The 22,628-nt window shown below is 42.8% G+C and overlaps 1 protein-coding gene across 1 annotated transcript; it reads right to left on the minus strand.

The window, feature by feature from the left end:
• Nucleotides 1-89: 89 nt before the first annotated feature.
• prr12a (proline rich 12a) lies at nt 90-15,949 on the minus strand. The gene is made up of 15 exons (XM_067488891.1): nt 14,797-15,949; nt 12,864-13,021; nt 12,243-12,404; nt 7,253-12,009; nt 6,793-7,020; nt 5,981-6,662; nt 5,332-5,813; nt 4,840-4,956; nt 4,479-4,612; nt 3,531-3,985; nt 3,318-3,437; nt 2,763-2,860; nt 2,194-2,325; nt 1,634-1,729; nt 90-1,462 (listed from the first exon to the last, which is right to left on the minus strand). Exons 1-15 carry the CDS (start codon nt 14,877-14,879, stop codon nt 1,328-1,330), a joined length of 7,839 nt encoding a protein of 2,612 aa, XP_067344992.1. The 5' UTR covers nt 14,880-15,949; the 3' UTR covers nt 90-1,327.
• Between the last annotated feature and the right edge of the window lie 6,679 nt (nt 15,950-22,628).

The raw sequence follows: 22,628 nt of genomic DNA on the forward strand, positions 1-22,628 counted from the left end.
CATAAAACATTTGACTAAGTGACGACAGGCCAAAAAATATCCCCACAAAGACATGCATAACCACAAAGGCTGTAGGGAAACAAAACACAATTTGTTCTTTGCAGATTTTATTTGTTTCTCAAATACAGGAGAGTTAATGTACAGAAGGACAAAGAATTTCAAGAACTGTACAATATTTACAAAACTTTTTTTCCTTTTTTTAAATGGAAAATTAGATTGTTTTCAAAATAAGTCATAGTATGCACAAACATCAAAATGATAAAAATGAAATGACTATTTCCTCTTTAAATATTACTTATTTATACTCATTTCCACATAGGAAATGGATACTTCTTTTTCTTTACACCTGCATGACTGATGATTGAACTGAAGCACAACAATGTTAAGTTTCAAATAGATTTTCCCATTTGCTTTTTTTTCCTTTTTTGTATTTTACACCCACTCAATTTGATACAGTATTTCTGTCCCTTGTTCCATCTGTTGTTTTGTATAGAGGGGAAGACGAGTTGGATATGTGGGTTACGATTGTATACTGGACCTGTGGAAAATAAAAAGGTATTTAAATTGTTAGGGCAGCAAACCCAGAGCTTGTGAGAGTTTAAGTTAAAAACCTCCTCATATAAATAATAAAAATGTGTTTTATATATTATCACACAGCTAACAGGTGCTGCCCTTCACATAGCACAGGATGATAGAGAGAGAGTTAGAGAGCATTCATTTACACATTTCATGTTTCTATCGGTGGACGAGTTCATGTTCACGCTGCTCACGGCACACGCTACACGCAGTTTAAAAAGCATTCTCACCCTCTTCCACTCTTTTCAAAAGCCAACAGCGGATGTTAGTCTTTTCAAAAAATAATTTATGTAAAAACTAAGCAGTAATAGTTTCTCTATTGTCTTTATGACACACAGTTAACAAGATGTCAGTTGCTCCTCTGTTGACTTGGTGTTAGGGCTCCTTCTTATGGTCCTCCCACCTTGTCTCTCCCTTTTTACCAAAAGTCCATTCCCTCTTGACCAGTGATCCCTGATCTACAAGGTTCCCCTTGTCACAACCCCCGACATTTCTTTAGTCATGGATCAACAACAGGTAAAAGGACAGAGGCCATTGTCCAAGGTCACATGAACGGACCTCCTAGTGTTCGTCAAGAGCCTTAAAAATACATCCTCTGATCTTAGAGATTCGAGGAGGGTTGAGGAGGGGCTGTACAGTAGGATCTCTTTCAGTTGTTTAATTATAATTTTTTTTTGTTATTTTTTAATTTTTTTTGTTTTTTTTGTTTTTTTTCTCTCTTGCTTTAATTAATTCTGTTTCTGCAGTTTCCTCAGGCTTTGGTGCTGAGTGTGAGCAGCTCGATGAAGGAGCTGAAGAGGGTGTCCAGCCAACTCTGGTTGGCCATGCACTGCTGCACCACTTCCTCTTGGCCTGGATCCTCAGCTGCCTGCTCAATGGTGTTGGTCTGGGAAAGAGTGATGGAAACGCAGGAAAATGTGATGCTAAGAAACAAACTAGAATCCTAAGTAGTACTGTACAGTACATTTGAAGAAAACCTTTAAGGTTATTTAATTTAACAATTAATGTGTCTAACATGACTTAAGCTGATTCTTCAATCAGAAACATGCTTGCTTACCTCTTTCTTGCACTGTAAGAACGTGTGGTATTTATAGTGATGCAGGGAGTGGTAAAGGCTGTAGAGCCGATAGGACTCAGTTGACAGTTTAAGGTCCTAAAAGAAATAAATAAATATTTTTTTAATAATCCAATTTTACCATGAATAGACAAAGAATCATGAAGCTCACATTAGTATTAAGTGTATAGTTCTTTGTAAGAGAGTGAGAGTTGACGTTTAGAAACTTGCAGCAGGTGTTAGAAGGGAACTTTTCAATGCATCATTTACCCACAGTCCACCGAAGCTTTTTGCGGCAATGGTTAATTTTATTTCAGTGTCAATGTGTCATGCTCCATTTACAACTTCTTGTACTATTCATTTTTCCCAGAAACCAAAGGAATCACTCCGTCCTAGACTAACTGACCTGTGACAGTCCACACAGGTTCCCCATTAATGTATGAATATTTGAGTACTCAGCAAATGTAAAAAGGTTGTGATGCTAAAAGAGACCTGTTTAATGAGGCCATTCTGCACATTTGATTTTCAGTGACTTCTCCCCCATTAAACACTCACACACCTACCTGTGGTTTAGGCAGGGTCTTCTTGACTTTGTTAAGGGTCTTGCGGTTGTAAGCATCCCCGCTTAGACGGACCCTCACAACTCCCGAGTCCAGGGGGTCTACAATGATCTGGGGATACGCGTGCAAGACCTCCTGTCAATGAAGGCAGAGAGAAAGAGTCAGAAACAGTCACAGGGACAGAACATGGACATTATATGTGAAAAGTCAGGTTTTTAAAAAGAACATGAATATTTTCAATTCCAGGACATCTGTTGTTATTTTTTTTGATTATTTTTTGGAATTATTTAGTCAACAAAATGATTAGCTAATCCTCAAGTCTGTGGAGCTGGAAACAGCAAATGTTTGGCAATTTTGCTTGATAAATTACCTAAACATTAATTGTCTATTAGTTTTCTGTTTACTGACACTTTATCTATTGATTGTTTCAGCACCTGAACACTTTACGAGGGAGGCCAGTATTATTTTGAAATGGAGCACACCTAACAGCTAAGTCAAGTTATTTTTCCTGCACCACATAGCAGCACACATAGCAAGATGTTATTCCAGGGAAATGCAAAGAAGCAGATTACCTGGTGCTGAGAGCTCATGCTGACTCTCCTCAACAACCTCCTCTTCTGTTCGCTGAGGATGCTGTCAATCTTCCTCATTGGGGGGAGGTACAGCTCATCTGGTGGCCAATAAAGGTAAAGAAAGATTCAAGTCCTCATTCATGCAGCTGCCAATCATTTTAATGCCAAGGGCACATTCTAAGCAGCTCTATCTGGCTGCTGATTTATCAGAAATCCTGGGGCTTTCCTTCAATCTGTCACACCTTGTTTGTTTGGATTTCCAAAACCATTAACAGATTCTGTATAATATGTATGCTACATAAGCCCCGTGCTTAACCTGAAACCTGGTAGCTGCAATTTATCACTGTTGGTGATGTTTATTCAATATGGCCAAAGTACACACTGATACTTGAAGCCACTTAATGCAGATAAACTTAACAGGTCTGGTTGGGTTTCAGATGTGTTCTCACACAATACAAGCTACATCTGAGCTACTAAACCTAGTTATATCCCCTAGATCTCAGTAAAGAGTCTTAAATGAACTATTCTAGGCAGTGTGGTACGAGTTGTTCTCACCGTCTGTGTCCTCCAGAGCCTGGATCATGTCGGGGTCCAGTGCTGTGCTGACCAGCATCTCCACATAGCTCCTAAACATCTCCCTCATGGCACGGTTGTTTACTCCTCCTTTAACTGGCACTGAAGCAGGAAAAAATAGTTTAACTTATAAGCAACCTCCTGCCATAATATATGACATAACTGCGAGTGCAAAGAATCAAAATGGCCTCTCACTTTCATTCTCACTAGCTGCCTCCTCCGACGAGTCAGAGTCTGAGGATGAAGGTATTTCTTTTAACCATTTCTTTCTCTTCTTGGGTGGTGGTTCTGCCTTTACTTTGGCCTGCTTGGACTTGGGTGGGCGCTCAGCCTTTTCCTTCTCCTTCCTCTCCACTGATTTCTTCTCTTCCTTTGCTCTACCACGTTCTGCTGGTGCAGCACGTTTCTCAACTTTTTCCTGCTGTAGCTGCACTCTCTTTTCCTTTTCCCTCTCTTTCTCCTTGGCTTTAGGAACAGCAGCTGGAACTTCTTTCTTCTCTCGGTGTTCTTTTGTTGAGGTGTTGGTTGCTGTTCTTGTTTTCTCCTTCTGTTCACACTGGACTGCTGTGGCCATTCTCTCATCTTTCTCCACTGCTCGTGGTGGCATCTGGGTGGCAGGTGGGGAGGCCATTCTGGGAAGAGACTGGCGTCTGTGGTACATGAAGAAATTGTTCAAGCAATTGAACCTACTATTGTATATCAACAGCATTTTTATTTCTCTCATTAAGATTCAAACAACCACGTAAAAATAGCATTTGTGATTAAACAAACACAGGCAGCACAGTAGTAGAGTCGTTAGAGCTGACACCTCACAGCTAGAAGGTTGCAGATTCGCATCCCCAGCGGACCCTGACATTTTTGTGTAGGGTTTGCATCGGTTTCCTCCAGGTACTACAGTTTCCTCCTACTCTCCAAAGACATGCAGGTCAGTTCAACTGGTGACGCTAAATTGCCCGTAGTTGTGAATGTGAATGGTTGGCTGTCTGTGTATATCTCTCTGTGTTGGACATAAAATGGAATTGTGACCTGTCCAGGGTGTATCCTGCCTCTTACCCTATGACAGTTCGGATAGGCTACAGCCCTCCGGACCTTAAACAGGATAAGCAGTTACAGATAATGGATAGATAGGACAAATACTGGTACCTAAGAGCAGGTGTGGCTCTACGCCAAGGTCTCCGAGAGCAGACTCTGACATAGTCTTTCTTGTTAACATTCTCCAGGAACTTCACATAGATCCGCTGGTATCGTCTCTTTGCATCTCCAAAGTAGCCAAGATACTGGAACAGAAATGTATTAAAAACATATGCAAATATAAAAGACAACAATATTCACAGCCTCACTTTGACTGGCGATAATGTGACAATTGGGTGTGTAGAAATGTGTTTATCGACATCCATACTGTATGTTGGCACATATACGGCACTACACTACAGTATCTTTTTATATGCTGTGATGTATCAAGGACAGGTGAGGTCAGATTACTGAGGGCATGGGGTAAACTCACGTTGCTCGTGGCGCAGAACTGTCTCTGCCCATCTTTGATCTCAGGACTGAACTTCTGTAGTAAGGCTTTCTGCACCCTCCAGATGGGTGGTGGCTCACGGCCCGTTTGCAGGGCGAGCTGTGACGAAACACAGGTTGGTATAAAAGCAGTCTGTAACTTTGCAGCTACTGAAGGATTAAAATCATAACAAGAGACTTAGATAACACTATTTTAACCAGTAGCAATACCCACACATCCGCATTTTATTATTAATAATTAAATACTGATTAATTGCAAATTCGTATTTTAATAATAATAATAAATAATAATAAGCGAATTGAAAAAAAGTAATAATAATTCAGCTTGTTGCCACTCTAGCAGAAACAAGCAACCATTCTTTATTTAGCCCTGACAGAGTACCTTGATTTTATAACACACACACACACACACACACACACACACACACACACACACACACACAATACTAATTACCACATGTGCACACATAAATACCTTCAGGGTTCGAATGTCTTCCACCCGCACTACAAACTCATCCCTTTCTCGGAAGATACCTTCCCCTCCACTCTCACTCTCATCCTCCTCGCTCTCCCCAACAATGGCAGCATCTTCTTGCTTCTGGGCCAGGTGCAGAGAAGTAATCTTAGGAGCTGGGGGCTCTTCGGGAGAAGCCGGGGACTCCGGAGAAGGCATGGGAGACTCTTTCTGAGTTGAAGATGGGGGAGGGGGGGAATTTGGAGGAGGAGTGGCAGGCTGAGGAAGAGTAACAGGTGGGGGAGGTGGTGAAGAAGGGGATGTGGGAGCAACAGGGCTTGGAAGCTGAGAGTTCTCCTGTTGATCTTCTGGTTGAGGAAGAGGTGAGGGAAGTGATAGGGGAGGGAGGGGTGAGTGAGAAGGAGAAGAGGATGAGGCAGAAGATGGAGGGACAGAGGGAGGTTCAGGAGTAACTGGTGCTGGGGGAATCTCAGCCAGGGGTGCTGGAAGCAAAGAGAGGACAAGACTAAGATTAATTTAATAGCTCAATGTACCAAAATAATTTTTAACAAATACACAACTGGACTGTTATTTAGACTAGAAATACACCAATAGAGCAGACTGAGGGAAAATATTCTTAGGCAGTGCTGCAGAAAAATCAATTACTTACCATCAAGCTTAGGGGCAACCAGTGTTTCCAGCTGTGGTTCCCTGTCCTCTGTAATATCACTCTCTTCATCCCCTCCTGTGCTTCTTTCATCCTCATTCTCTTCCTCTTTGTTCTCATCCATGTCTCCTTCTTCTGGCTGTGGGACATCAGGTTCGTTGGAGTGGGGCTGGGTGTGGGTAGTAAGCATGGTAGGCTGTGGGCTAAGTGTGGGGGGTTGCAAAGTGGGAGTAAGAGGGGCCTGGGTAGGCTGAGGTGGTGGAGGAGGTAGCGGGGGCTGAATGTTAGAAGTTAGCTGAGGCGTGTCATACAGAGCAGAAATGGCTGAGGAGATGCTCTTTTGAAGATCTTGATTTTTTCCGACTGAGTCCTCCTCATCAGAGGAGAAGGAAGGCAAGGTCTCCAGGTTCCTCTTTAGCTCATCTTCCAAGCGCTTGGGGCTTGGGCAGTTGCCCAGGGCCAGACCCCCATTCCCTTCACCGTCTCCGAATGGAGGTGGTGGTGGTGGAGGTGGTGGTGCAGGAGAAAGTGGGCGCAGACCCCCAGGTTTACACGGTGAGGTTTCACCATTGTCAGGTTCCATTCCTGGTGACATGTCCAGGCCTGGAGGTCTCTTTCCCGTCTTGAGAAAGTCCAAAAATGAAGCGACAAAGCCAGCCTTCGACTCACAGTCCTTCTCATCCCCCTAAAGAAACACGAAGGAGAGAGTCTCACTCATGTCAAATGGACAACTGTAAAACTTTCAAGCTACTAACGTGAATTAAAACTATTTAATTTCAACCATCCTTTGCTTAACATAGAAGGCATATGATTACCCTTTCCTCCAGGCCTTCATCATCTACTCCTTCACTCATCATCTGACTTTTGTGCTTGTTTTTGTCCTGACTTCTGGTGCTTTCAGTGCTGCAGGGGGGTCCAGGACTTAAACCAAGTGAGGGAGCTGAGCCCACTGACCCATCCGACAAAGCAGGGTCCGTGCCAGACAAAGAGTCTGTCCTCAGCAAGGCATCAGAGGAGGACAGGTTACTAATTGGTAACTTGATCTAAAATGTAAGAAAAAAAAGTTACATTTAAATTAAAATTGTACATGTATATATGTTAGTAAAAATAGTAATCCATAATGGTCATGGTAAGATATGATATCAAGATATGAAAATTATTTTTATTTTTAAAAAGCTCCTGAGCATACACACAATGTCAAATGAATTAAAATTTTTTTAAAACTTCTTCAAGCATTTCCTAAGGTAAGTGGTTTCCTGGACAGATGCCACTTACCTTTAGGGGTGGAATTGGCTCATGTTGCTGCTGTTGGGGCTGGTGATGGAGCTGCTGTGACTGCTGCTGATGGAGGTGATGATGGTGCATCTGATCTTGTTCCTTCCCGCTAATTTCCAAGTACATATCTTCCCTCCTTCCTCCTCTACCTCGGCTTCCACGACCCCTACCTCTGCCTCTTCCCTCCACATTGAAGCCTCCTCCTACCGTTGTTCCACCCATCTCCCCCATCATCCCTCTTGGAGTGTATGGCTCAGGCATTGGGCGAATGCGAGGCCTGCCCCTTGGCCTAGGAGGACCCTCTCTCTTGGGTCTGGTAGGTTTTCGACCCCTCTTCTTGGGGCCATCCTGAGGCAGAAGAGAGTGTGAACCCATAGAGGAGTAGCCAGAGGAGTGGTAAAAATCAAGGTCACCCATTAAAGGGCTAAGGGACCCACTTCCTCCGCTTTTTCTGCAGCTGGACACCAAGTCTGGCAATAGATCTGGGAGCCTTCGACTGTTCAACCGGATGTCAGCTGGCTGGTCAGCTTTATCTTCATCATCTTCAAACTCATATTCTTGAGCATAACTTTTCTTAGGCAGTGTGTTGGGATCCCGGCGCTCCTTTAACAGGTGGAAAGAGCTGGACTTGAGAAGCTTCTTGGGACGTGATGAACAAAAAATGGGAGACTGAAGGCCTCCAGAACCAGCTGCTGCACTAGTTCCTCCAGGCCCAGAGGCCATTTTAGGTCCAGCGTTGTTGGGACCAGCAGTGTTTGTGCCCATACCCATAACTGGGGCCTGGGACTGTATCAGTCCAAGCTGTTCAGTATTGACAGTGGAAGGGAGCTCATGGGTTTTAAGAGAGTCTAGATCTAGAGTCATGGTATTGTTGCTGGTTTCTTCCAGACCGTGACAGTATGGTTCATAACCTTGATCCCCACCATGGTGACTCATTATGTCATAGCTAGCTCCAGCACTTCCCCCTCCTCCACCTGCACTCTGTCCAACTTTCATGGAATCCATTGCCTCTTGCCCAGAGTGACTTTCATTCATATCCTCCTGCCCTGGTCCTGCACCACCAGCACAGCTTGACTTGTAATCCTCTGCACAAAACATATCTTCCATTCCTGGAAAAAAAGAGCGGTCCTCATCCTGAAGGAGGGAGTCAGGAAAGCAAATGGAAGTTAGGGGTACAAAGCGGTTACTTTGCTGATTCTGGTCTGCTTTTTCCACAGGACTGACTGTGTCAAACTGGTGCTGCTCAGAGTGCTGTTGGTCCAGCTGACTTTGCTGAGGAGTAAGCTGGGATGAAAGGGGCTGCTGTGGGTCAGGCTGAGGCTGGGAGTGGGCTGAAGCAGAAGGTGGGGCTATGTGGTGAGGGTGCGGAGGCTGCTGCTGAGGGTGCAGTTGGGTGTGAGGGTGGTGGGAGTGAGTTTGTTGGTGTTGAGAGCTTGGATGGGGCTGCTGTTGCTGCTGCTGCTGAGGGTGGTGCTGTGAGAGGTGGTGCATGTGAGATGGGGTGGATAAGCCAATGTCAGGCTCAGACAGGAAGGAGTGGAGTTCAGAGGCTGAGTGTTGCTGTGAGTGGTGGCTTTGCTGTGATTGATGATGAGAGGGATGCTGTCTTTGTTGCTGCTCCTGCTGCCTATGGCGTTCAGCACTGCCTCCACTTCGCCCCCCACTACCTGCCCCACCACGTCTGTCTTCTGCAACAGCTACATCTGCACCGGAGGTCTGAGAAAGGGAGCGCTCCAGCATGTCTAAAGAAGAGACCACTGAGCTTTGTTTAACCTGGCTCTGCTCATGCTGATGTGGAGGGGGGCCATGGTTGTAGTGAGCTGCTGCCACTTCCAAAGCCTGGGACTGCAGTTGAAGCTGGAGCTGAGTGGTTTGGGACTGAGACTGTGCCTGATGTTTACTTGAGCCAATTCTCCCACCAGCACTTTCCATTACAGCTTGCTGTTGGCTAATAGAGTGCTGCTGCTGTTGGCCATGAGCATCCATTTTATGGTGCTGCTGATGCTGATGTGAGTCCATTTTCTGGTGCTGTTGATGCTGAGAGTGAGAGTCCATTTTTGGGTGTTGCTGATGTGGCTGGTGGGAGTCCATTTTGTGATGCTGTTGGTGTTGTCGATGGGAGTCCATCTTGTGATGCTGTTGATGAGGCTCTAGTTTGTTGCGGGTAGTGTGGGACAGCACTGACTGGAGAAGATGGGGTGGCTGACGGGACTGATCTGTGGGAGAGTCCATGAGGGAGCCAGCAGATTGAGACTGAGAATGCTGTTGCTGGACTTCAGGTGTTTTCCGAGGATAAGGGATTTCAGCCCGGTCCTGTGGCTTCTTTTGGAGATCCATTTGGCTGTGAGATGGTATCTGTGAATGTGAGGACACACGCTGAGTATGTGAGGAGTGTTGTGGAGCAAGGGAGTGTTGAGTGTATGGGTCACCCCGCCCATAATGGACTACTGAGCCTAGGTTGTCATGGTGATGGAGGTGGGGGTGCACTTGTTCAGCACTGGCTCTCCCTCCACTGTTCCTGCTGCTTCCCACAGACCTCTCATTTCTTTGCTGTTGCTGTTGTTGTTGTTGTTGCTGTTGTGGATGGTGGTGTTGTTGATGTTGTTGCTGTTGCTTCTTTAGTGACATCTCCAGCTGGTTATCCAGCCCTGAGATTGACCCTCCAGACCCTGCATTTCCTACTCCAGCAGTAGATGTGGCACTGTGCGTGCGTATGACACTTTGGGGGTGGTATCTCTCCTCAGAGGTCTTACTCATGTCATAACTTAACCCTTTGCCAGAATCAGTAGTTGGAGGCACTGACTGGGGCTGAGGCTGTGTTTGTTGGGATGCCTGCTGTTGTTGCTGTTGAGGATGGTGATGAGCAGTCTGGGGAGTAGGACTTGCTTGAGCTTGCAGCAGGTGCTGAATCAAGAACTCCTCATCATCATCTACTTCTTCTTGGGATCTCTGAGAGCCCACTCCCATCATGGAAGTGTCAGCCTTCGATTTGGAGGAGGTGGAATGATAAGACTGAGGTTGGGAGCTGGGACCTCGGGTGTCAGGGTAGCCCTGTGGGGAGGCTAGGAAGGTAGGAGACAGAACAGAGGAAATGTACTTATTAGAGCCTGCACCTCCTGGAGATTGTGTGGGGCAGGTGGGCACTGGGGAGTGCAACCCTGGACGGATGATGCCCGAGTTGCCTGATGGAGAGGGGCTAGAATCTGGAATATGATAAGACCCTGCACCACTACCTCCTCCACCTCTCTCATTGGTCATACCATTTCCTGTTCCTCCTCCTGAGCCAGAGTTCCCACTTCCTGTGCCACTGCTGCTTCCTCCCCCAGATGTTCCACTACCTGATGAACCACTTGATCTTAAAAGGGCAGGAGAGTGACCTGGGGCTCCATAGCCTAGTGATGGGCTTCCAGCTCCACCCAGAGAAGATGGGAGGGATCCATAAGCGGAGTCAGTTCCATATATGTCAGTGGAGTAAGACTGGCTTCGCCCCCCTAAGCTTCCATAGCCTTTCCCAGCAGTACCTGAACTAAGGTCTTGAGCTTGTGGTGAACTGAAACCTCCGTATGATGGAGCCAGGTGCGAAGGAGGTGGCTGATTAGGGGAATACGACTGTGTCTGCTGTTGGGGTGGGGTCTGTCCAGTAAGAGCAGAGGTGGGGGTCTTCACTGGTGGCACCGGAGAGCCATAGCCTGAGAGGCAGGATTTGGGGAGAGACTGGGGGGCTGAGGTGGAAGTGGCAGGTGGCTGCTGCTGCTGTGGGGCTGGTGGAGGCGGAGCTGGTTGAGGGGGTGGCTGCTGCCTGGAAGGGGCTGCGCTGGAGCTGGAGGTGGGTATCGAATTAGAAGGATGAGCCCCAGACGTGGCTGAAGAAGAAGAAGAAGAGGAAGAGGAGGTAGAGGAAGCAGAAGGGGGTGTGTGAGGAGTTCTTGAGGATGATGCTGAACTGGCAGAAGAATAGCCACTGCTAGAGCTGCTTTTGGTACCTTTCCCAGCGGAAGAAGATGATGATGAAGAAGAGGATGAGGAGTAAGGTGGCTGTATGATTGGCCGATACTGCTCAGTACGAGAAGTGGGCTTGTGGTCAGAGGAGGGACTCTGGTCACCTAGTGGACTGCAAGAAAGTCCAGCATGCCTGTGGTGAGTGGCAATCTGCTGGTACCCTGCCCCTCCACAGCTGAGGTAGTGCTGAAGGGAGTGGGCAGCAGAGGACGAGAGCTGCGATTGAGCTGGCGTGGGCCTCTGGTAGTGCTTGATAACGCTGTCCTGCCGTGGCACAGCCCGTTCCTGAGCTGAATTGGACTGGGACTGGGATTGAGGCTGGGGCTGGGCTGAAGAAAAGACTGATGCATTATACAGCTGGGAGGACTGGTCCTGGAGCTGTGATGACAGCAGGTTGAACTGGTGAGACTGCAAGTGCCTGGCAGAGGAGGCTTGGGCTGATGTAGCTCCCGTGGGATCCTGGCTGCCCCGATAGGCAGCTGCAGCAGCACCCTGCGAGGACAGGAGTCTATCAAAACCCAGGCTGGACTGGGAAGGGGCCTTGATGTGTAGTAGGGGGTCATGAGGGGAGAGCAGGCCATTAGATGTGGGACTAAATGTGGGTGTGTCCTGGAGGGAAAGGGAGGCGGCAGGGAAAGAACGACCGGAAAAGGATGCTGGATGCTGATAGGCTGAAAGAGCTGAGGAGGAGGGGAAGGAGCCAGAGCCAGGTAGGGCTCCAGAGATGAACAGTTCAGGAGGAGCAGGCGTGTGCATTGCTGTTAGGAAAAGGAAGACAAATTGTAAAATTACTCAGCATCAACCAAGCTATTGTTTAATAAATAAAAGGTAAGACTATAAAAAATAAAAATACTTTAATTGTATATGAAAATGCTCACATTGCGGCAGTGAGAATAAAAATACAATCAAACTGGGAGGTTATTTAAATGTCACATTGACTGTGGGGCCTGCTTGAATGTCAACACACAAGGAAAGATTTATCCAACCCCACCTGTCTGCCAGGATGGCGTGCGGAACTGGGAGAGAAGGGAGGAAGCAGAGGGTGGAGGCTGGGGACCCCGAGACTCCAGGGCTGAGATTAGATTCATGACAGAGGCATCAGGGGCAGAGGGGCTGGCATGGTGCAGGCCCGTGTCAAACAGCCCTGACAGACCTTTGGGGTAAGAAGATAGGACAATAAAAATTGTTCAGGAGTGCAAATATTAACTTTTGTTGAAACATATGTAAGCTAAATATTAATACATGAAATCAGTATAAATAAGTTTATTTTAGTCAAGATGTAATCGTAAAATCCTGTCTGCTGTCACACACACAAAAAAAAATGTAATCAGGTTATCGGTATTTTCTAGTGTAACTACAAGTGCATACATAATGCCCAACTTCTGTTGCTGAAATCTACTTACAGGCATCTGCAAATCTGAATTATGAGTGCTACAATTGCAGAATTTTTATCCAAGACCAGTCCTTCAAATTTAGAGCTTCAACTCAATTGAGATTTGACATGCACATTTTTCAATGACAATAATCCACCAGGGCCTGCATGGAGAGAGCTAATAATTCATTGCTGGGGCCCCTTATGGTGGTGACATGGAAGGTATGACATTTATCTCACCCAAACTCCGTCCAGCTGCTCCCCAAGCCCCGCCTTGGCCAGAGCTCCCTGGGTGGTGATTGGTGGCATAGCCCTGCAGAGGGTGTGGGGTGGCGTAGGCTTGTCGGTGAAGGAGCTCAGACTCTGGGTGGGATGATCTGGAACTCCCATATACAAGACTGGGGAGAAAGGGGAGTGAGGTTTTGTTAAGTGTTAATAATCATTTTAGAGGAAACAGACATAGACCTTAGTATTACCTAAATATGACCCTTGGGAAAAGGTTGTCTAGGACTGGGTCACTTTTAAAACACATCTTACATGCAGGTAAATCATTCTAAAATGTAAAATCCAAAGGTTACAAGGTTAACTTCCTAAGAGTGACCTACGTGTGTAAACTAAAATCCTTGATTATTTGGATTCAAATTAAAAGAATTATAAAAACCTCCCAGCTCAATATCTAAATGACAGTTAATGGGCATTATTCCAAAGTGTACTCATTTTGCAGTAAATCTGTCAAACCAGAAGTGTCACCAAGTGTCATGCAAAAAAGAAAGGGCATAATTAGTTTCTAATTATAACTTAGCCACAAGACCTAATCAATACATAATTTGAGAGTTTTCAAACTAAATAAGCTCATTACTCAACGCTTAAGATTTGCTACTTTGCTTTATAAAAAACAGATGAAATGCGTGGATGGCTGCCCAGATAACATGCTAGCATTTGTGCTACTGGTAGCACCGCCTAGCAGCAATGCACAGCAGCTATGATAGAAATGCAGTGGCTAGGCCTGAACTGTAAGGCCGGTCCTTGACGTGTAAATAAAACTATGGGTGAGTAATGTCCAGATTTCAGCAAAGTTCTTTAGTTTCCTGAATTTATGGCCAAGACAAACGGTTCACTTGTTTGCAATCACTGCTTGTATTGATATAGCTAACAGCTGTACGGTGCAAGTCGACGCAAATGCCTGCTAAGTTGCATACAAACACCAGCAACCATCAACGTTTGTTTAAACGTATATTAAGTTCCATAAAGGCCAAGTGGCCCTCGAATATGACCTAGTAGCCCACTCTGACTCCAATATCACTTGTAGGCTGCAAAATACTAAGTATGAATGTTAGCGTGCCCAGGCCTTAACAGACTTCCATGCAACACAACGCTAGCGTGAAGGCTAACGTAAAGCTAAAAGACTGAGCTATCATGCACAGTCCAGGCAATTTTCATCATCATATAGGTTCACCCTCGCCTCTAAGGTCCTTTTCTCTCCCCCTTTTTAAAAGAGAACCAGCATATTGCTTGTTTGGTGTGGTGAGAATAAGGCACCATTTCATTATGCAAATTAACCTAAATCACCCAAAACCCACCACCAATTATCTAGATCACGACTGTGCAAAATGCATTTTAAATCTCATCTTTGAGAGTATGGCATCACTCCCACTTAAGATGTTTGATTTCCACTTTCCTTTACAATTTAACAATTGCTTAATGAGGTCTATCTTCCTGATTAATATGTATCAGTTCTTCTTGTTGATGACTGTCAGGGGGGCTGCTGTGAGGGGATTGCTGCGTCTGCACTCTTCGCAGTTCCTATCAATCCAATGTATTTATCTATCAGGTCTGTGCCCAGGCCTGCACACATGGAACAATAATTCCTATGGATGCTCCAGACATCCCCCCACCTCCACCCCGCCAGGTCTACCTAAAACACCTCTGTCAATCACATTCAGTTCATATCCCCAACCTTTCCTTTCTTCACCCCGCCCACCCCCACGACACTGCTCCATTCCTGTTTATAATATTATTACTATGCAATTGTTTGGATGACAATGCACTACACATAATGGCAAGGCACGGCACTATAAATGAAGCCAATGGCGACAATTTGTTTACATGGGTCACACACCGTGCCCTGCAAAGTACCAGTCCTACATGCACATTGTCTGAATCCAATGCATACCTTGCTTTTGCCGATCTCTCGTAACTCCATCCTGCTCCTGCGCCCAAATCACCAAATCCTGTTCCCGGGTAATTTCTATCCATTTATGTGTTGTACAATGTGTGCGATGAGGACGAAAGCAACGAGAACGTCGCAGCGCAGATTACGGGGGTATAAAAATCCAGTTTTTCTCGTTTTCTGTCTCAGGCTATTTCCCCCGGTTTCATAAGCAAGTCCTCAGGAGTGGAAAACAGCATATTGAAAGAGAAATGGAGGGGAGGAGGAGAAAGCTGGATGAAAAAAGAGGGGGGTCTACGGGGTTATAATCCAACCACCTCCAAAAAAAGCCAGTCTTTCTCCTTTTCTGACGCCTTTCACATTTATCATTTCCACGAATGCAGATTTAGTCCAAAATCAGTCATGGTCATGATGAAGATGCAGCGGATTTGGCCGGTGATGGACGAATTGCTGATAAACATTTGATTTGAATGCGTCCTTTTTTCACAGTCTCTCCTCCCCTTTCTTCAGGCTAGTTTTTGCTACGCTGCTAGCACCAGAAAAGGACTCTAAACGACAGGCCACGTTGGTACAAATCACTCCCCATAGACGAGAAAAAGGAATTCCCAATTTCTAAAGGTTATTTTCTTTGCATGCAGATCGCCCCCCCTCCCCTCCGGAGCAGAGCTGGGAGCTAGCAGCAGATGCTAGCTGTCACTAACGACGCATCAAAATAAAACAGGGCAGCTTTTATTTCCCCAAATGCTCGCACCCCAAATTTCTGCTTCCTTCAGCCATTCAAGTCAAAGCGAAGACGACTTTATCCACGCACGGAACAAAACAACCTCGAGTACGAGATAAACACAAAAAGCGAACGAGGAAGTGTAAAGAAAGCAGGCCGCGTTTTAATATTTTTTACTCATTTTCCTCCAGAGACGCCATTTTTGAAGGCGACTGGCCGCTGTCCGTCCTCCCTCTCCCCAACTCTGTCTCACCGCTGAGACTCGCTCACTGTCTGCGGTGACCTCCATTCACTGGCCCTCATTCTGCCAGCAAGCCCTGCGTGCTTTTTCCACATTGTCTTAGTATTGTCAGGATAATTATTAATTTTCACTACATTGTATACGGAGAAAATAAATCAGCTGTTCCTGATGGACGCGGCGATTGGCTGAGACGCGTTCGCAAGCAAAATGTTTCCAGTAAAAACCAGATTTATATAGGCTTTCCCCATCTCACTTTGCAAATTCACATCCAAATTTTTTGCCGTCTGAGAGTCAGTGACATTTCCAGTCTCCATTGAGATGCTTTATTAATCAAAGAGGGTGCAGTTTATCTATGATCACTGCCATGACATTTTGATCTATTTGCCCCTTTGTCCTTTCTATCCATTAAGACACAAAGACCTACTTTAAGGCATTTGTGCACATTTGATCGTTTAAAACCTGGCTTCCAGACCCCATGTGCACTTAATTTATATGCCAGCAGATGGCACACTGGATTTATGGTTATTATAAAAGAGGCGGGATCACTGATGCTGAGACTGCTCCTGCTAATTTTTTTTTTTCTTCTTGTGGAGTGATTGACACTGGGATTCATTACAGACACTGTAATTACCATAACCATCATGTTAGCCTGTCACTGTCTTCCGATGCACACGCCAGCCAATACAAGGTATTACAGTAGGTAACTGTTAAAATGGGTAACTCATTAGTGTTGATCCCTTTTGTTTGCAGGTAATAATAATGCACACACTCTAAAAGTCTGCTTGTCCAGAAATTCATCCTTTTGTGTATGTGTGTGTGAGAGAGAGAGAGAGAGAGAGGGGAAGAGAGAGGGGAGGGTTGTTGCCCTCTATTGGTTTAGTTACACTCTGTATCTAAACTATTGTAAATAATTCACTAACACCATTTAAATCTTTGAAAGTACTGTGGTATATATGCAAAATATGGGTGGCAAAGTATTTCCCATTTCTAGGCAGCAATATATGAACCAGTGGACGCATCTGACCTGTACCTCATCTGTTATTCTGATAAAAGTTTACGATATACTTGTGATTTAAGCATCTATTAATCAGGCTGTTACTTAATATGAAATAGCCGTAACTGTGTAAGAATGAAGTAATACAGTGGGATATCATCATTTAGTTATTTGTGCTAATATTACTAAAAGTACACATTTACCCTGAGCCTAGAGGTTTATAAAATATTGAATTATTATAGGACTATACACTTATTTTATTTTTTTATTTTGTACATAATTTTTTGACAACTAAAATAACAAATATCTGTTATCTATCTATGTTATTGGAAGTGAATGTCATTTTCTAAGATTTTCTGCATTTTGTCATTGTTTTGATTTTCTCTAATTAATTGTAACTTTGCTTTTGATCATGTATGCAGGCTCCATACACAGTTATGGATGAGTAGAAAATACAGAACAAATGTGTGTTCATTTAGGGATAAATTTCCATAATGCTACTAACATCTGCTTTTATTTTATCTTAAAACCCTCAAAGTTTGGGATTATTTCCAGAATAGTTGCATCCTTTCTAATGAGATGTTCAAGTCAGTCTTTTATTGATTAAACAAATGCAACAACTCTCGGCTTAACCTCTTAAGCCAACAAAACAATGTAAAACAAAGTCAGACTCCCCTGTCTCTTTTCAGGAAAAAGCCTTTGCTTCCTCCCCTGTTGTGACTTTTTTACGTGCATTACGAGGCTTTTGTAATGCACAGTGTTTGACTCAAAAGGTTAGCTATCTTCACATGCATTAGAAGGACACATTAACAAAGCACAAAAGCAAAGAAATTTAAAGAACACTTCAATTATATAGGCTGATGTACAACCCCAATTCCAGAAAAGTTTCTAAGATGGGTAAAAAGTAAATAAAAACAGAATGCAATGCAAAGCTCATCAACACACAGTTTATTCAAAATAAAAAGATATCAGATACATATGTAAAGATCTGATACATATCAGATGTTGAAACTGAGAACAGGGTGATGTTTACCATTGTGTATCATCCCCTCTTCTTTTAACAACTGTCTATTATTGTCTGGGAAGTGTGGAGATGCTGGAGTTTTAGGAGATGAATGTTGTCCCATTCTTGTCTGATGGAGGATTCTAGCTGCTAAACAGCCTTTGTTGCTGGATTTTTTTGTTTTATGATGCACGAAATGTTTTCTATTGGTGAAAGGTCTGGGCGACAGGGAGGCCAGTTAAGCACCGGGGCTCTTCTCCTGCAAAGTCATGCTGTTGTGATTGATGCAGAATGTGGTTTAGCATTGTCTTGCGGAAATATGCAAGGCCTTCTCTGAAAGAGACATTGTCTGGATGGCAGCATATATTGCTCTGAAATCTCTATGTACTTTCCAGCATTGATGGGGCCTTTCCAGATGTGTAAGCTGCCCATGCCTTAAGCACTAATGCACCACTATACCATCAGAGATGCAGGCCTTTTAATTGTCCGCTGATAACAAGCTGGATGGTTCCTCTGTTCCTTAGTCTGCAGGATACTGGGTTTCCAAAAACAAATTCAAATTTTGATTCATCTGACCACAGAACACTTTTCAATTTTTCCTCAGACCATTTTAAATGAGCTTTGACTCAGAGAACACAGCGACATTTCTAGAGCACATATCCTCGTCTGTGAACTGTGGTTTATCAAAGTGTTCCTGAGCCCATAAAGTAATGTCTAGCAGAGAATCATGCCTGTTTTTAATGCAGTGCTGCCTGAGGGGCAAAGATCTCATGCATCCAATTTTGACCTTCAGCCTTGTCCCTTGAGCACAGAAATTCCTCCTGATTCCTTCTGATTTTATATTATAGACTTCAGATGGTGGGAACTTCAAAGTCTTCACAATTTTACATTGAGGAACATTTTTCTGAAATTATTCCACAATTATCTGGCGCAGATTGGTGAACCTCTGCCCATTTTCGATAGACTCCGCCTCCGTGAAAGGCTCCCTTTATACCCAGTCATGTTACTGACCTGTTGCCAATTAGCCTAAATCATTGTTAAATGCTCCTCCATTTGTTTCTGATTGGTGGCAAATACCTTTCCCTGCCATTCGTTTCCCCTCTTCCAAGTTTTTTGAGACGTGTTGCTGCCATCAAATTAAAAATGAGCTAATATTTTCCATGAAATCGTAAAATGTCTCAGTTTCAACATCTGATATGTTGTTTATGTTCTATTGTGAATAAAATATGACTTGATGAGATTTGCAAATCATTGAATTTTGTTTTTATTTATGTTTTTACATCTTCCCCAATTTTTTTCGGAATTGTGGCTGAAAAGAAGTTTAACTGAATATAAAAAACAAAAATACAACTAAGAGCAAAGACACATAACTCAGTAAACAGAAAAGTTAGTCATCCAAATAGATTCTTAGATGCCCCACTTGTCCTATGACTTATCATATCACAGCTGCTGCTATGCCTCCTCCCTCTGTTAAATATCTTTCCCTCCATCTCTGTAGCCAATCTGTAACCATACTTGACTGCAGCATTTGCAGCAGCACACCTCTATGAACTCCAGCTCTAGTCTGTCAAAATGCCAGACTTCACTGAAGCTGTGTTAGCACCATGCCAGGTTATCAAAGAGGACATAGCTAACGGTAAGTTCTGACTGGAATTTTGTTGAGTAATGTTAGATGCTGAAAACTGTGTGTATACCAAAACACACGACAAAATGTTTAGAAAACGAACCGCAGCTAATGTATTTCTTTGTGAATTTGTGGAAATAACATTCATTAAATGTGCCTGGGTTCTAACTAGAAACAGGTCAGTTTGTATTTTTTTGCATCATAGAACTAAGGTAATGACATTTACACCTTACAGTGGGACCATATAGTAACACAAATGTCTCAAAAACAATAAATAGACATGAGATTTTAAAGATATGTCAACATGTACTTTATGCTCTATTGCAGAGGACCAACACATTCCAGGCTGTTGGTTCATGTTACGTACACACAAGAATGGACAGATGTTTGGTGTGTCTCCACGTGCAGCAGTGATTAACACTAGTGGAGCTGCTGCAAAGATTACTCACTCGTGTTCTCATAACATACATATTGCAGATCAAAGCAGCTCTGGAGGTTTGAGCTGAAAGATATTATTATCAGAGAAAAGTGCCAAAGATTGTAAAAATATGATAGACTAGATACCTATAGCCTGATTCCAGGCTATAGGTAAAAAACCCTGTCTGGGGATCATAATACTTAAGAAAAACCTTCTTAATAAAATGTAAATCAAACAAATAACCCCAAACAAGAAACATTTTTAATATAATTTTTAACAGTGTGGTCCTTACCATGCAATAGTAATACATAGGGTGTTCTTTAAGATGTTCCATTTAAACATTGTTTAAAATGGAGGATAATGAAAAAAAGGAGTATTGGATGTTGAAAAAAGAAACTGCAATCTAAAAATAAATTTGCTGTCTTTAAATTATATACATCACTTTGTGAAAGAGTGTTTGAGCTTTTAAGTCAGTGTTTATTTCAAGCAGTAACACAAAGTCTTTCAAACTCGACACAGTTCTATTCCAAATTGTATATTTCTAAAGAGCCTATCATTTTTTATTTATTTTAATTACAGCTACAAGTCACCAAAGTCCTCCATCACCTTTTCCCTTCTTGCTTATTGCACTGGACTGCAACATCAGAAAAACTGAACTGGGTGATGATTGTAAAATACCAATAATATGTACTCCTGTCAAATTGAGCATTTTTTCTTCATAAATGTCATAATTCCACAATGTATTTTAATAGTATAAAGTTGTCATGTAGGCAAAAAAAAAAAAAAAAGAAAGAAACCGAAATGTAAAACCTATATATTTGTTCCACACAGTTGTGGAATGCTTTTTTGTAATAATAGTCAGTATATCAAAATGTTTTATTAGATTTAGCCAGTTTAGGCATTGCACTGGCTGAGTAAAGACTTCAAGAAGAATTTAATTTAGTGTAAAATAAAAAATGCTTAACAATATATTTGCAGGTTTTCCTTCTTGAATTCCCTTGTTGTCTTGCCATTTATTGCAATGTGTATTTGTCTTCAGTAGATGCTATCCATTTTCCTTGGGATGGTGTCCTTTGTGGTAAAGACATAAACTCAATTATTTATTTATTGTATTATTTTGATCTCAAAAAACAATCTGCACATTTAGTAGGATAAGTATCTTTTCAGTTCAGGGTGTGAATGATACTGTGTTTTTCAAAAGAGTTAACATTTAGTTTTGCATGCATGCTTTGCATGCAAGAATTTGTATTATTTTCCCACTAAGAAGTTTTTGTCTTTGCTTCTTCAAAACCGCTAACAGAAAATTAAAAATGACTTAAATTACATGTGTTTTCCTGTACACTATCTGAGGTCAGACATCCACAAATCTGTACAAAGAGTGTGACATCCCATCTCCAACAGTCATTATTGGTTGCTTTTAACTATGATTAGAATATGTTAAGGGGTCTGCAGCCCTATAAATAATGAATACAGGAGGGAGAAGAGAGTAATTCCAGAATAAAAAGGAATAATAATTAGGAGCTACATTCAGACGTTTAGGCTAGTTACTCTTCGTCAATAGCCTAATGTGTTTCATAATTGCTTTATGACTGTGTGGGGAAAAATCGCTATGGATTAATATAATGACATGAGAGACACAGCCGAACTTGACTGTACACAATGATTAGCGCAAATAATACATGAAAATAGTTTATGAGCCTTGATAAATATTATAGATATAAATCCTGTTAGATTACTGGCAGCAGTCACATTGCTGTGCTGTCCCTCCATCCGCTCCGTGCATGAATTCTGTCAGTCACTACAAGCCGTCGTTGCTCGTGTTACAGAGTTAGAATGGTACGGTCCACTGTAGGGGTGTAGGATTTTGTATTAGACACTTCTTTAGACACATGGGGGTGAGAATCTATGACATTGTGATTATGAATTCTAGACAAGATGTAAATATTTTGAACACCCAAAGGAATCTTTTATTATGTTTTGGGGGGTGGCTCGGTAAAGTCAACCCCCCGCCCGAGCCCCCCGTAATTTGCATCCTGGATCTATTTCTGCTCTGGTTGGAGACAAATCCTTTTTTGCTGCGTGGAAATCAACCACCTAGGCACAGATGAAGATGGGCTTTGGGGAATTATCCACCCACACACAACATTTCAAATTGAGATTTTAGAGATTTTTAAGGCTCTTTGCAGATGATACGTTCAAATGTTCTACACCTTTTAAAAAAATTAAATTGTCTGAGTCATTTTATCTGAATCAGCACCCCAGGGTGTGTTAGGTCATAAAATTATCTTTAGGAGGTTTCAGTGAGGTCTGCTCTTTGCTTATGTAGAGGATTTTCATGGGGTATTTTTTATCAACTTTATTTAAAAACTTACAAATGATATGGTTTTAGCTCATACTGACTAAATACATTTACTCAAGTACTGTCCTAAAGTACAATTTCAAATGCAGTATTGCTTTGTTAAATATTTCCATCTCATGTTTCTGCATCTACTACATTTAAGTAGGAAATAACTCAATGATTATTATGCTACTGTATTTTACACCAAAAAAGGTCAGATACCTAAAAAAATTCTTAGGATATAGGTTGCATTTTAGATTTAACGTATACAACAAATTAATAAAAGAAAATAAATAAAAATAATTTAGCACAATGAAAATAATTAATATTAAGAGGGCAATTCATCTTAATCAATCTTGGCTTTACCTCTTCAGTTCCAGTTCAGTAACAAAGTTATGTATGCAGCAAATTATTGAGACTGGAAGTATATAGATCCTTGAGCAAAAGTATAATGCCATAATGTAATACAATCATTATTTAATTATCTGCATTTAAA

Source organism: Channa argus, chromosome 20, assembly GCF_033026475.1.
Source record: "Channa argus isolate prfri chromosome 20, Channa argus male v1.0, whole genome shotgun sequence".
Taxonomy (NCBI): Eukaryota; Metazoa; Chordata; class Actinopteri; order Anabantiformes; family Channidae; genus Channa; species Channa argus.

What these genes read in the sequence shown, in the direction of transcription:
- prr12a (XM_067488891.1), bottom strand. Translation starts at nt 14,879, where the DNA reads ATGGATAGAAATTACCCGGGAACAGGATTTGGTGATTTGGGCGCAGGA. An exon ending in CACGCCATCCTGGCAGACAG is followed by an intron (nt 12,010 to 12,242) that starts GTGGGGTTGGAT and finishes TTTTCCTAACAG; the next exon opens with CAATGCACACGCCTGCTCCT. An exon ending in TCTTACAGTGCAAGAAAGAG is followed by an intron (nt 1,463 to 1,633) that starts GTAAGCAAGCAT and finishes ACTCTTTCCCAG; the next exon opens with ACCAACACCATTGAGCAGGC.